Here is a 16,077-nt window from a genome sequence, read left to right as displayed (position 1 = left end):
TATGATAATGCCCTTTTAGTGTAGGAGCTATTTGAAAAGACCACCTGAAAATTTAGCCTGTTTTGGTGGGATGGAGTTTTGGCCTACCCAGTGACACCACCAGGAAATGAGTTAATAGACCAATAAGATTTCCAAACCAATAACAGCTATTTTTCAGTTTTCCCCTCCCAACTCAGACCACTGCCAGACAGTCCCTAGCTAAATTCTTGCTTGGGATATTGGTCTTGCTAAGAAGTCTTTTTTGTTAAATTTTCACTATTTTAATTGAGAACAATCACAGTAGGGTACTTAATTGTTAACCAGAAATTATTTGATATTGAGATAAAAATGGCTGCATTGTGTCTTTAAGGAAAAGACAGTATGCTAATGACCACAATTACAATGATTCCCACCACCTTCTCTTTTAAAGATTTCATCAAATTATTCCAAGGCACCGGCAACAAGCCAACTCAGCTGTGCGATTGCCTTTCCTATTTCGCCGAAGCTGCTTACCATGATCCCAGTGAGTAGACAGATGCTGCGGCCACAGTAGGTGTGGGGAACAACATCCCCATAACCAATGGACAAGAAGGTGACCGAGACCATCCACAGGGCCTCCATGTAGTTACTGCTCAGGTCCTTATAGTTGTGGTGTCTAGAGGACAAGGAAGGGTTGATGGTTCAGCTTTTCCTCTGTCTTGTCCACTCTTACCATATTAACATTTAACAAAAAACTAGTTTCTGTCTAGGAGTGTGATATTTGACTGTATTTTTGATATGACTGACTGAACTTATGATGGGCCCATCTGATATTAGTCACAGTACAGGTTGGTCCAAGTCATATACAGTGGGTCAAAAAAGTATTTAGTCAGCCACCAATTGTGCAAGTTCTCCCACTTAAAAAGATGAGGGAGGCCTGTAATTTTCATCATAGGTACACTACAACTATGACAGACAAAATGAAAAAAGAAAAAATCCAGAAAATCACATTGTAGGATTTTTAATGAATTTATTTGCAAATTATGGTGGAAAATAAGTATTTGGTCAATAACAAAAGTTTCTCAATACCTTGTTTTATACCTTTTGTTGGCAATGACAGAGGTCAAACGTTTTCTGTAAGTCTTCACACACTGTTGCTGGTATTTTGGCCCATTCCTCCATGCAGATCTCCTCTAGAGCAGTGATGTTTTGGGGCTGTTGCTGGGCAACACGGACTTTCAACTCCCTCCAAAGATTTTCTATGGGGTTGAGATCTGGAGACTGGCTAGGCCACTCCAGGACCTTGAAATGCTTCTTACGAAGCCACTCTTTCGTTGCCCGGGTGGTGTGTTTGGGATCATTGTCATGCTGAAAGACCCAGCCACGTTTCATCTTCAATGCCCTTGCTGATGGAAGGAGGTTTTCACTCAAAATCTCACGATACATGGCCCCATTCATTCTTTCCTTTACACGGATCAGTCGTCCTGGTCCCTTTGCAGAAAAACAGCCCCAAAGCATGATGTTTCCACACCCATGCTTCACAGTAGGTATGGTGTTCTTTGGATGCAACTCAGCATTCTTTGTCCTCCAAACACAACGAGTTGAGTTTTTACCAAAAAGTAATATTTTGGTTTTATCTGACCATATGACATTCTGCCAATCTTCTTCTGGATCATCCAAATGCTCTCTAGCAAACTTCAGACGGGCATGGACATGTACTGGCTTAAGCAGGGGGACACGTCTGGCACTTCAGGATATGAGTGTTACTGATGGTAGGCTTTGTTACTTTGGTCCCAGCTCTCTGCAGGTCATTTACTAGGTCCCGCCGTGTGGTTCTGGGATTTTTTCTAACCATTCTTGTGATCATTTTGACCCCACGGGGTGAGATCTTGCGTGGAGCCCCAGATCGAGGGAAATTATCAGTGGTCTTGTATGTCTTCCATTTCCTAATAATTGCTCCCACAGTTGATTTATTCAAACCAAGCTGCTTACCTATTGCAGATTCAGTCTTCCCAGCCTGGTGCAGGTCTACAATTTTGTTTCTGGTGTCCTTTGACAGCTCTTTGGTCTTGGCCATAGTGGAGTTTGGAGTGTGACTCTTTGAGGTTGTGGACAGGTGTCTTTTAATACTGATAACAAGTTCAAACAGGTGCCATTAATACAGGTAACGAGTGGAGGACAGAGGAGGCTCTTAAAGAATAAGTTACAGGTCTGTGAGAGCCAGAAATCTTGCTTGTTTGTAGGTGACCAAATATTTATTTTCCACCATAATTTGCAAATAAATTCATTAAAAATCCTACAATGTGATTTTCTGGATTTTTTTTCTCATTTTGTCTGTCATAGTTGAAGTGTACCTATGATGAAAATTACAGGCCTCTCATATTTTTAAGTTGGAGAACTTGCACAATTGGTGGCTGACTAAATACTTTTTTGCCCCACTGTAATCACTAAGGCCGGGATTAAATCGAAGGCACGTCCCAGCACTACAGACAACGTGTCTTTTAAAATGCCATTTCCCCAACGTTTGCAATGGTAAATGTTACGGACGTCGGCTGAAGTATTAATTACCTTTAAAAGGCGCATTATCTGTAGTGTAGTGGGCAACACGCCTTTGAATCAGTGTTAATTTTGGCCCTTTTTAAAAATGTAGTCTAGTTTTAGACAAGGATATATTTGTCAAAATTACTTAAGTCGCATTTTTGTCATTTAAATAATGATTTAGCCTAGTTAATCAAAATGAAAAAAACATTTTAGTCAATTAAATGCCCTTTAATTTTAGTCACATTTTAATACACACATAGGGTATTCAGAAAGTATTCAGACCCCTTGACTTTTTCCATATTTTGTTCAAATGGATTAAAAATATATTCTTAATCAATCTACACACAATACCCCATAATGACAAAGCAAAAACGGGTTTCTAGACTTTTTGTTACATTTATAAAATAAAAAAGATGACATTTTACATTTACATACAGTTTAAACTCAGTTTTTCACAATTCCTGACATTTAATCCTAGTAAAAATTCCCTGTCTTAGGTCAGTTAGGACCACCACTTTATTTGAAGAATGTGAAATGTCAGAATAATAAATATATTTGATTTATTTCATCACATTCCCAGTGGGTCAGAAGTTTATATACACTCAATTAGTATTTGGTAGCATTGCCTTGAAATTGTTTAACTTGGGTCAAACATTTTGGGTAGCCTTCCAAAAGCTTCCCACAATAAGTTGGATGAATATTGGCCCATTCCTCCTGACAGAGCTGTTGTAACTGAGTTAGGTTTGTAGGCCTCTTTGCTCGCACACACTTTTTCAGTTCTGCGCACACATTTTCTATAGGATTGAGGTCTGGGCTTTGTTATGGCCACCCCAATACCTTGACTTTGTTGTCCTTAAGCCATTTTGCCACAACTTTGGAAGTATGCTTGCGGTCAATGTCCATCTGGAAGACCCATTTGCGACCAAGCTGTAACTTCCTGACTGATGTCTTGAGATGTTGCTTCAATATATCCACATAATTGTCCTTCCTCATGTAGCCATCTATTTTGTGAAGTGCACCAGTCCCTCCTGCAGCAAAGCGCCCCCACAACATGATGCTGCCACCCCGTGATTGACGATTGGGATGGTGTTCTTCGGCTTGCAAGCCTCCCCCTTTTTCCTCCAAACATAACGATGGTCATTATGGCCAAACAGTTCTATTTTTGTTTCATCAGACCAGAGGACATTTCTCCAAAAATGTGCAGTTGCAAACTGTGGTCTGGCTTTTTTTATGGAGGTTTTGGAGCGGTGGTTTCTTCCTTGCCGAGCGGCCTTTCAGGTTATGTCGATATAGGACTCGTTTTACTGTAGATATAGATACTTTTGTACCTGTTTCCTCCAGCCTCTTCACAAAGTCCTTTGCTGTCGTTCTGGAATTTAATTGCACTTTTCGCACCAAAGTACATTAATTTCTGAACCAAACTTCTGGAGGTCTACAATTTTTTTCTGAGGTCTTGGCTGATTTCTTTTGACTTCCCCATGATGTCAAGCAAAGAGGCACTGAGTTTGAAGGTACGCCTTGAAATACATCCACAGGTACACCTCCAATTGACTCAAATTATGTCAATTAAACTATCAGAAGCTTCTAAAGCCATGACATCATTTTCTGGAATTTTCCAAGCTGTTTAAAGGCACAGTCAACTTAGGTTATGTAAACTTCTGACACACTGGAATTGTGATACCGTGAATTATAAGTGAAATAATCTGTCTGCAAACAATTGTTGGAAAAATTACTTGTGTCACGCACAAAGTAGATGTCCTAACCGTCTTGCCAAAACTATAGTTTGCTAACAAGATATTTGTGGCGTGGTTGAAAAACGAGTTTTAATGACTCCAACCTAAGTGTATGTAAACTTCCGACTTCAACTGTATGTAATTCAGACCCTTTACTCAGTACTTTGTTGAATTAACTTTGGCAGAAATGACAGCCTCGAGTCTTCTTGGATATGACGCTACAAGCTCTGTGCACCTGTATTTGAGGTGCTTCTATTGTTCTCTGCAGATCCTCTCAAGCTCTGTCCGGTTGGAAGGTGCATAGCTGCACAGCTATTTTCAGGTCTCTCCAGAGATGTTAGATCGGGTTCAAGTCTAGGCTCTGGCTGGGCCACTCAAGGACATTGTCTTGGCTGTGTGCTTAGTGTCGTTGTCCTGTTGGAAGGGGAACCTTCGCCCCAGTCTGAGGTCCTGAGCACTCTGGAGCAGGATTTCATCAAGGATCACTGTACTTTGCTCTGTTCATCTTTCCCTTCGATCCTGACTAGTCTCCCAATCCCTGCCACTGAAAGACATCCCCACAGCATGATGCTGCCACCACCATGCTTCACCGTAGGGATAGTATTGGGCAGGTGATGAGCCGTGACTGGTTGCCTCCAGATGTGACTCTTATTCCATTTTCTCTACATCTAAAGGCACAACCTAGAATCGAGCCAATGTCTTAAGTAGTTGAACATGTTATTATTCCAACCTCGTGAAAGTGACAAACTAACATGTTTTCATTTTTTGTCAAAAACAACTTTATATATACTTTTATAACCTTTGATTTGATGGCCTTTGTGAAATATATTTTCCATAACCACAAATATTGTATTTTCAGCCATTTGAAGTTGGTGTACAAAACCAAAATAAATATTGCACATAGAACAGATCTACTGCTTCTTAGACTTGCTACAATGAGCATGACAGATCTATAACTTACATTTCTATATGAATTTGTTCGGGTTGCCCAAAAAGTTACATATTGCAGCTTTAACTCAAAAAAGGAAGAAAAAAAAGAAAGTTCTTTACCCAGTCAGATATAGTGTAGTGCAAGAGGAATTTAGTCAATAAATAGTTTGCTATCCCTTTCTTTTCTTTCTGTGCCAGCAAATTTATTTATTTATTGGAAATTTATCAGGATGAAATCTCTTGAGATGCACCATCTCGTTTTCAAGAATGTCCAAATCAAAAAACAAACAAACAATAGTTAGTAAGGATGGATCGAAATTTAAGGAATGGTAGCTGGAGGGTCATGCTTTTTCAATTTTGGTCAAGGGGAGGGTTTAGTATTTAATCTAGTCCAGGGGAGGGTCATATCATTTCTTATTCATGAAAATTAGACATTTCTCAGTGTTTTAGAGTGAGTTGCTTATTAGGCTATACCGTGCATTTGGACAGTATTCAGACCCCTTGACTTTTACCAAATTTTGTTACGTTACAGCCTTATTCTAAAATTAATTTGTTTTATTCCCCCACATCAATCTACACACAATATCCCATAATAACAAAGCAAAAACAGGTTTTTAGAAATGGATGGTGGATGGATTATCTTTGGGAAAAGAGAAATGCTTCACAAACAGGGATGTAAAAACAGTTGACTATGGAACATTTCCAGGGTCTTTTATTTCAGCTCATGAAACATGGGACCAACACGTTACATGTTACATTTTTATTTTGGTTCAGTATATACAGTTGTGGCTGAAAGTTTTGAGATGACAAAATATTAATTTCCACAAAGTTTGCTGCTTCAGTGTCTAGATATTTTTGTCAGATGTTACTATGGAATACTGAAGTACAGTGGGGCAAAAAGATATTTAGTCAGCCACCAATTGTGCAAGTTCTCCTACTTAAAAAGATGAGAGAGGTCTGTAATTTTCATCATAGGTACACTTCAACTATGACAGACAAAATGAGAAGAAAAAATCCAGAAAATCACATTGTAGGATTTTTAGTTTATTTATTTGCAAATTATGGTGGAAAATAAGTATTTGGTCACCTACAAACAAGCAAGATTTCTGGCTCTCACAGACCTGTAACTTCTTCTTTAAGAGGCTCCTCTGTCCTCCACCCGTTACCTGTATTTAATGGCACCCGTTTGAACTTGTTATCAGTATAAAAGACACCTGTCCACAACCTCAATCAGTCACACTAAAACTCCACTATGGCCAAGACCAAAGAGCTGTCAAAGGACACCAGAAACAAAATTGTAGACCTGTACCAGGCTGGGAAGACTGAATCTGCAATAGGTAAGCAGCTTGGTTTGAATAAATCAACTGTGGGAGCAATTATTGGAAATGGAAGACATACAAGATCACTGATAATCTCCCTCGATCTGGGGCTCCACGCAAGATCTCACCCCGTGGGGTCAAAATGTTCACAAGAACGGTGAGCAAAAATCCCAGAACCACACGGGGGGACCTAGTGAATGACCTGCAGAGAGCTGGGACCAGAGTAACAAAGCCTACCATCAGTAACACACTACGCAGCCAGGGACTCAAACCCTGCAGTGCCAGACATGTCCCCCTGCTTAAGCCAGCACATGTCCAGGCCCGTCTGAAGTTTGCTAGAGAGCATTTGGATGATCCAGAAGAAGATTGGCAGAATGTCATATGGTCAGATGAAACCAAAATATAACTTTTTGGTAAAAACTAAACTTGTTGTGTTTGGAGGACAAAGAATACTGAGTTGCATCCAAAGAACACCATACCTACTGTGAAGCATGGGGGCGGAAACATCATGCTTTGGAGCTGTTTTTCTGCACTGGGACCAGGACGACTGATCCGTGTAAAGGAAAGAATGAATGGGGCCATGTATCGTGAGATTTTAAGTGAAAACCTCCTTCCATCAGCAAGGGCATTGTAGATGAAATGTGGCTGGGTCTATCAGCATGACAATAATCCCAAACACACCGCCCGGGCAACGAAGGAGTGGCTTCGTAAGAAGCATTTCAAGGTCCTGGAGTGGCCTAGCCAGTCTCCAGATCTCAACCCCATATAAAATCTTTGGAGGGAGTTGAAAGTCTGTGTTGCCCAGTAACAGCCCAAAAACATCACTGCTCTAGAGGAGATCAGCATGGAGGAATGGGCCAAAATACCAGCAACAGTGTGTGAAAACCTTGTGAAGACTTACAGAAAACGTTTGACCTCTGTCATTGCCAAACAAAGGGTATATAACAAAGTATTGAGATAAACTTTTGTTATTAACCAAATACTTATTTTCCACCATAATTCGCAAATAAATTCATTAAAAATCCTACAATGTGATTATCTGGATTTTTTTTCTAATTTTGTCTGTCATAGTTGAAGTGTACCTATGATGAAAATTACAGGCCTCTCTCATCTTTTCAGGTGGGAGAACTTGCACAATTGTTGGCTGACTAAATACTTTTTTGCCCCACTGTATTAAAAAAAATATGAAATATCACATTTACATGAGTTTTCAGACCGTTTACTCAGTACTTTGTTGAAGCACATTTGGCAGCAATTTAGCCTCGAGTCTTCTTGGGTATGATGATACAAGCTTGGCACACCTGTATTTGGGGAGTTTTCCCCATTCTTTTCTGCAGATCTTCTCAAACTTTTCAGCTTGGATGGGGAGCATCGCAGCGCAGCTATTTTCAGGTCTCTCCAGAGATGTTAGATCTAGTTCAATTCTGGGCTCTGGCTGGGCCACTCAGGGACATTCAGAGACTTATTCCCGAAGCCATAACTGCATTGTCTTGGCTGTGTGCTTAGTGTCATAGTCCTGTTGGAATGTGAACCTTCACCCAGGTCTGAATTCCTGAGCGCTCTGGAGCAGGTTTTTAGCAAGAAGCTCTCTGCTTCGTTCATCATTCTCTCGATCCTGACTAGTCTCCCAGTCTCTGAAAAACATCCCCACACGATGATGCTGCCACCACCATGCTTCACCGTAGGGATGGTGCCAGGTTTCCTCCAGACGTGACGCTAGGCATTCAGGCTAGACTTCAATCTTGGTTTCATCAGACCAGAGAATCTTGTTTCTCATGGTTTGAGAGTCCTTTAGGTGCCTTTTGGCAAACTCCAAGAGGGCTGTCATATACCTTTTACTGAGGAGTGGCTTCCGTCTGGCCACTCTACCATAAAGGCCTGATTGGTGGAGTGCTGCAAAGATGGTTGTCCTTCTGGAAGGTTCTCCCATCTTCACAGAGGAACTCTGGATCTCTGTCAGAATGACCATTCGGTTCTTGGTCACCTCCCTGACCAAGGCCCTTCTCCCCCCGATTGCTCAGTTTGGCCCAAGCGGCCAGCTCTAGGAAGAGTGTTAGTGGTTCCAAACTTCATACATTTAAGAATGATGGAGACCACTGTGTTCCTGGGGACCTTCAATGCTGCAGAAATGTTTTGATACCCTTCTCCAGATCTGTGCTTCTGTGTCAGAGCTCTACGGACAATTCCTTCGACGTCATTGCTTGGTTGTTGTTCTGACATGCACTGTCAACTGTGGAACCTTAAATAGACAGGTGTGTGCCTTTTCAAATGATTTCCAATCAATTGAATTTACCACAGGTGGACTCCAATCAAGTTGTAGAAACATCTCAAAGATGGGGCTGCAGGGTAGCCTAGTGGTTAGAGCGTTGGACCTAGTAACTGGAAGGTTGCATGTTCAAAACTCCCGAGCTGACAAGGTAGAAATCTGTCGTTCTGCCCCTGAACATGCAGTTAACCCACTGTTCCTAGGTCGTCATTGAAAATAAGAATTTGTTCTTAACTGACTTGCCTAGTTAAATAAAGGTTAAAAAAAGATCCATGGAAACAGGATGCAGCTGGGCTCAATTTTGAGTCTCAAAGCAAAGGGTTCGAATAGTAAAAAATAAAATTGTGTTTTTTGTGATACATTGGCAAACATTTCTAAAAACCTGTCTTCACTTGGTAATTATGGGATATTATTTGTAGATTGATAAGGACCATTTTTTATTTGATCCATTTTTAGAATAAAGCTTTAACGTAACCATATTTGGCACTATCAAGTAGACCTACAGGTTATTTGTGTGGTCTCAATCAAATGATCAACGAAGTGCATGCTCGGAGAAACACAGAGCAGTTATATTTCTTAGATAGCTGCTGGGATTGTGTAATTTACAACTAGGCTGGCTGCATTACACACTGCAATGGATATTCAAACCCTGCTCTTGCTGATCAAAAACTGTTTTGTGTGCTGCATAACCAATGGCTGTGCTGTGTAGGTATAAGGTGGCAGGTCAGGAGGAGTCAAAGGCTTCTTCAGAAAATAATTAATCGCATGCGTATAAGCCTGTGTTCTGTTCAGTTTCAGAAAGAGAGTGCGAAGATGTAACGAAAGGATAACGCAAACTTCTAGCAACCCTGTGGGTTGCAAGTTTGAATCTCTTCACGAACAACTATAGCATTTTTAGCTAATTAGCTACTTTTCAGATACTTTCAAATACTTAACATGTAAGCTAATCCTTCACCTAACCCTTTTAGTTAGCCCTTCCCCTAAAACTTTAACCTAACTCCTAAATGTAACCCTAACCCCTGAACCCAGCTAACATTAGCCAACTAATGTTAGCCACCTAGCTAGAATTTGTAACATATCATAGTTTTGGAAATGTGTCACATATTGTGCATAAACAAATTCATAACATATTGTACATTTTTCAAATTGGTAACATATAACATGTATTGTAATTCATAACATATCATACGAAATGGATAATGTACATCCACAAATGAATACATAGAATACGAAACGTTACATCTCATACTAAATGGAGTGTCTCGGACTTACGTACAGAATAATACGAAATGCTCTGAGACTAGGTTGGTTAGTGAAGCAAACGCTCTGCGGAGCCGGAGCAGAGCCTGTTTGCCCACGCTCATCAATTGATTTAGGCTGTGTTTGAAGGTCGCGTCCTTCCCACTGCTGAACAGAACTGTGCTGCCAATATTAATTGTGCTTATCACTGAAAAGCTGTCAATCTCCCAAAAATATTGTCTAGTCCATTTAGTAATCAGATTTTAGTCACAGGGATGATTTTGTAAACTGAAAATATATATTTATTTGTTTAGTTATATTTTTTTCTGGGTCTATTTAGTCAGTTATAGTCTCATTAATTGCCACTGAAAAATAGGTTTTTGAATAATATTTTAGTCACTGTTTTTATTGATGAAATTAACACCACTGAATGAATCCCGGGAAAAGTCTATTGCATATTTCACTCCTCCTCAATCTCCTCCTTTCCCTTCTTACAGGCTGACTACATCGCTAGCGTTGCAAAATAAATGTAGAAATCTATGTTATTCAATTATTGCACCCACACTGCCCGCGTGCGTGCCAACGAGTGTCTGCACTGACGCAGATCGAGCTGCAAGTCCTGCCTCTCCCATCCCCTCATTGGTTTATAGAAGCAGGTACCCACGTGCCATCTCCTCATTGGTTATACCCACGTGGGTGACTGAAAGATGAACGAGGTCAGTGGCGAAAAAGCCTGGAAGGAGGAGAGAGAACTAGAAAGGATTCGGTTGACTGTTTTATGTGTGAATTAATTGTCGGAGTAGAGGACCTTATGCATTTCAGGTAAAATAACAACTCAATGTTTATACCCCAGGACAAATTAGCTAGCAAGTGCAAGCTAGCTAGCTAAATTGCCATACATGTTTAATGCTTTTTCAACCGGTCCCCAAATTAATATAATCGGTTCAGAGTTTGTTTTGATATTTTAGTGTCGTGATCATGTTTGGTGTGGTGGGACAAAATACACTTATGCACGTTGGCGCACGTTGGCGCACGTTGGCGCACACGCGCAGCCGGTTCAGGTTCCGTGTTAGTCACTCACCTCTCACAGACATGAAGGCCCCATGCAGCGATGAGCCACAGAGAGACGCTGAAGATCATCAACACAGTGCCAGGGTAGATGGTCATCAGCGCTTTGACCACAAAACGGCTGTTGAAGTGGATCTGGATACAAGTAATAATAATATTCATATCCACAGTAAGAATGGAGAGGTTTGCAAAGCCAAGCGGGAAGTTGAAGGTCATCAGTTTGATCAGTGTTAAAAAAAGCAATAACAAGGGAAGGAATTACAGTGGGAGGATTTGGTAGAGACTCAGGAGAGTGGGAGAGGGAGGCGGGTTGCGGGACAAAGCAGAATGTAGTGTCCCTGTCATAGTAGTGTCCCCAACAAACTCGAGTTGTACAAAAAAAAGTAAAATCATTAAAAAAGCATTGTGGACATACTGCATTACACGGTTGTGTAAACATTTTTGTGCCTACAAAATCTCGACATCAGTAGTAAGTATCTTCTCATTCAAGTGGAATTTGGGATATGGCTTGAAAACGTACAGTATCTCAATCCAAGGATGGATGGTGTAGCTTTACTTCTAATTATCACATATCGAAGAGATTTAAATATTTCTGGTTGTAATTAAATTGCCTTTTTTGTTAGCATGCTCAGCTAGCCAATGCTAAAGCAGACCATTGGATTACATGAAAATGCAACACCTAGCAATGGGGTGAGTAGCTGCTGAAGGGTTGTGGAATCCAATGGGCAGCTTTGGCATCATATCGTGGTACTTACCACTGAACTTCAAGTCAAATCCATTTTGACTAATGTACAAACTGAGTGTGTACAAGTCCATTAAAGCAAGTAACTAAGATTTGAGGGAGAGGTTGCACCACTTGCATGGTGACCAATGTTGACCTCTGACCTTGTTGAGGGCGCCAATGCTGCGCGAGGCCGTGTCTGTGTAAAGTCGGCTGTGCAGCATCAAGGCACGACCCAGGAGGTAGAGTCGCAGGAACATGGGCAGAGCCAGCACAATCTCGAGCTCCGTCTCTGACAGCGTGGGGGACATGGCTTGCCATGACAATGGGAGACCCACCGGGAACGGATGCACCACTGCTACAAACAGCTCCAGGGCGATCAGAGTCACTCGTTCCATTGTCATGGCGATTCGCCAGTCCTCTGCTCCGTTATCGTGGATGTAGAGCTTTCAATGATGAGAGTATGGGTACAAAACCATATCCGAGTTAGAGCATAGACGTAGTACAGTGTCACTGAGAGTGTAGTCAAAGTGTAATAAATTATATAACGAGAGGTACCAGACAAGGTTGCCCTCTGTCACCATCTTCTTTCCAGGTTACCAATAGAACCTCTACTATACTATAGTCTGGCATATAACCAAAATATTGTAGAGTAGAATGACTTAAAATAATCAAAGCCAAGGGATCATAGCTTGTTTAAAATAGAGAGATATGAGCAGTATATTAAGTAGTCAGAAAGGTGAAATTACCTGCACCTCACAGATGTGGTAGGCAATGATCAGGCCCAGCAGGATAAGAGAGGACAGGCTGATAATAGACTTCATAGCCACAGAGTATATGGAGCTCTGTAGGGGAACACATCACTGACTCACTCATCTTAACATACAGTACCCTTCAATTGGGCAAATATGCCTTCTTTTAACATACAGCTGGGATTCAATCATAGTGCATTGTAGCGTGCTTGACATTTAAAAGGTCATTTCAGATTGATACAATCTTCGCGAACATGGGAACATTAAAAGGCATGTTGTCCACAGCGCTCTACAGTACAACGTGCCTCAGACTGCATCTTGGCTACAGTAACCTTCATTCAAATATGCCATCTTCAGCAACAAACACTGAAGACCTTCAAATACATTTAACTCATTATTTCTCATTAATTACCCAGGTGTCCCCCGTATTTCGAAATGTGATCTGTGCCTGGTTGAACATGCCTGGCTTAGTTAACCTACAGAAAAGACCCAAAACTGCAAACCCCTCCCATCTGGCACTCCAGGCACTCAATCAAATGCTCAAAGTATACAGAAAGAAAATGAAACATTGGAACCCAGATCTGTACCCCAAGTCTGACCTTACTGTAGACGCTCCAGGAGAGCTCTGTCTCGGTGACCATGACCACCACTCCAAACATCCCCACAGCGAGCGCACAGTCATTCAGCCTCTGCCTCCTCTCAAACAGTGCCCTTCGCCGGACCAGCCTATGACCGATGCTCTGGTTCTTCTTGTGAGGGCAGCCATGGGGACCATCCTTGGGCTCTGCACCACTGCTCTCCTCACCTCCACGATAGGTGCCCTTGACCTCAGATTTGGTGTGATTCTTGTCAGAGCTGGATGTTTGATTGGAGTCCTTTGGCTGGTAGTCGTTTTTGGTTGTAATGATAATCTCGGGTAGACTCTGGCGGACTTGCATCTCCATTGATGTGGGCTCTAGCCTTTGACCTCCTTCACTGGGTGGCCCACTTTCTGTCTCCCTTAAGTCCATACAAGACATGCGGACTCTGTTGTAGGGTGACTGAGGGGATTTCATGTCCTGCTGGCACCTCTGTGGGCTTGCCTTTTTGGCTTTACTACACCAAATCCGTTCCTTGTGCCCAGAATTCTGTTCATTTCCCGCTGGCTTCTCGCCTCTCTTTTCCTTGCGCACCTCCTTCCCCCTAACCTTTTCCTTATCGTCTCCCCTTCGGGGTGAGGAGTGGGGTGAGGGTGAGACATATTGGCAGCCATTGTAATATTGGAGGGTGGGTGGTGACTGGGTTCCATCGAGCCACACTGAGTGATCTTCCCCTCTTTGACATGAGTGGTTCCTTCTGCACTGGTTGCCAAAAACAGGAGGGAGAGGGACCACTTTTGATTGAAGGAGGGGATGTTGATCCTCCTCATCCTGTATTGTTAAGTTCATAGAGGGAGAGGGCTCCATCTAGGGATTGATACATATTGAAATATTTTATGGGGTTTGGAAAGAGACAAAAGTGAGTTAATGCAGCCAGTCGGAGTGAAAACAGTAAAAATGTATAAGAGGGAAGCATATAAAAACACAAACTCTATTGTAAAAGAAATCTGAGGCAGAGTTGATATGCCTGTGGAATGCTAAGAGATTCACAGAAGACATTCATACCATTCACATGTAAACATGAACACAAATCTTCCTCTGTGATAATGGTTGACTATATATTGACATTTCTCTGTGGGGTTTCCATTGAAGATAATATGATAAGACAATGGAAACCTGTTGGAAAAACTTATCTAGAAACACTAGAATTATCGAAGTTATTGCAGCACCTGGTAATCTTACTGATCAATATTCTTGCCAAATTACTATTAAAACCTAGTTGTTTCCGCTCAGTCTTACCTTCCCACGTATTTCAGTTACTTCCAAATAAGTTTTCAATTCCACCGTTGTTGGATAAGAATGCCCCTGTTCTTTTTAAATTCCTTAAATTGTCCTTTAGTCAATATCCTCAAAGTCAACCCAAAGGAATTGAAGCATCAGTTAAATATATCCTGGATATTACCTCAGAATAATTAGGTGACAAAACTACAAAAATATATTCAGTTTCTCTAGTCTCTCAGAAATAACTTTCTATCAATCCAGCTCCCCTCCCACAGACACAAGTAAAGGTTATGAACTATAATCCATATAGCAGCATATGAACCATATGTCCATGGATATCAATTGTATTATGACTCCTTTATTTAATTATTTTCCACTTAAGTTATGTCTATCATGACATATTAATTTAAACTAGGCTTATGACTGACTAAGATCCACAGTTTCAGTTGTCCCCCGGTTGCAGGGCAAAGTATTTGTCATCTGACAGAATAATTCATAACGTTTGACAGTTCTTTCCCCTGTTTCTTCTTGTGTGTGTATGTGTTGAATAAGGGAAGAATAGTTGACATTTAGTTTTATTGAGTGATAAGAATTACTATTTTATTGGGTTTTATTTTTATTATGGTTTTGGGAGCTCGCTAAGCTGGCAATTTGGATCATTTCCCATTTAATCTAAGAGAGTGCGTGATGGTCCTGTGTATGAATGCAGGGGAGGAGATTATAGAAATATGACAGATTAATCAAATTGGTTTGAGAGTCAGAGATCTGATACTTTCGGGCTAAATGAAATATGTCACCCTTTAGCCTGACAATGTGGAGAGGGAAATGGTTTTGGAATTAAAGTCATAACAATGACATTCACCAACATTTAATTCCATCTATTAATACTTGACAGATGGGGCTCCAGTTAACAGAGGAAGTCAAGGAGGGTTGGAGAGAGGAGGATAAAGACAGGTATTGTAAAATCAAAATACAACACATACTCAAATCGAGACAGTAGCCTACTAGAAGTATGCAATGAGACAGGTGAAAGGCATTCGTCAAAAATAATCTATCAGGAAAAGGCTACTTTGAAAATGCCGCAGATACAGTTGAAGTCAGAAGTTTACATACACCTTAGCCAAATACATTTAAACTCAGTTTTTTTTCACAATTCCTGACATTTAATCCAAGTAAAAATCCCCTGTATTACGTCAGTTAGGATCACCACTTTATTTGAAGAATGTGAAATGTCAGAATAATAGTAGAGAGAATGATTCACTTCAGCTTTTATTTCTTTCATCACATTCCCAGTGGGTCAGAAGTTTACATACACTCAATTAGTATTTGGTAGAATTGCCTTTAAATTGTTTCACTTGGGTCAAACATTTTGGGTAGCCTTCCACGGAGCTTGTGTAGCTGAATCAGGTTTGTAGGCCTTCCTGCTCGCACACGCTTTTTCAGTTCTGCCCACACATTTTCTATACGATTGAGGTCAGGGCTTTGTTATGGCCACTCCAATACCTTGACTTTGTTGTCCTTAAGCCATTTTGCCACAACTTTGAAAGTATGCTTGGGGTCATTGTCCATTTGGAAGACCCATTTGCGACCAAGCTTTAACTTCCTGACTGATGTGTTGAGATGTTGCTTCAATATATCCACATAATTGTCCTCCCTCATGATGCCATATATTTTGTGAAGTGCACCAGTCG

General features: G+C 41.0%; 1 protein-coding gene across 1 annotated transcript; it reads right to left on the bottom strand.

The window, feature by feature from the left end:
* Nucleotides 1-492: 492 nt before the first annotated feature.
* Nucleotides 493-14,626, bottom strand: LOC124018177 (small conductance calcium-activated potassium channel protein 3-like; the record flags this gene model as incomplete). The annotated part of the gene is made up of 6 exons (XM_046333441.1): nucleotides 14,405-14,626; nucleotides 13,127-13,972; nucleotides 12,525-12,620; nucleotides 11,940-12,221; nucleotides 11,068-11,189; nucleotides 493-634 (listed from the first exon to the last, which is right to left on the bottom strand). Coding segments are annotated over exons 2-6 (1,488 nt in total), but the record flags the coding sequence as incomplete, so codon positions are not given.
* Between the last annotated feature and the right edge of the window lie 1,451 nt (nucleotides 14,627-16,077).

Source organism: Oncorhynchus gorbuscha, unplaced genomic scaffold, assembly GCF_021184085.1.
Source record: "Oncorhynchus gorbuscha isolate QuinsamMale2020 ecotype Even-year unplaced genomic scaffold, OgorEven_v1.0 Un_scaffold_42:::fragment_2:::debris, whole genome shotgun sequence".
Taxonomy (NCBI): Eukaryota; Metazoa; Chordata; class Actinopteri; order Salmoniformes; family Salmonidae; genus Oncorhynchus; species Oncorhynchus gorbuscha.
Note: the sequence above shows the minus strand (reverse complement) of the source record. Positions and strands in the feature narration are given on the sequence as shown.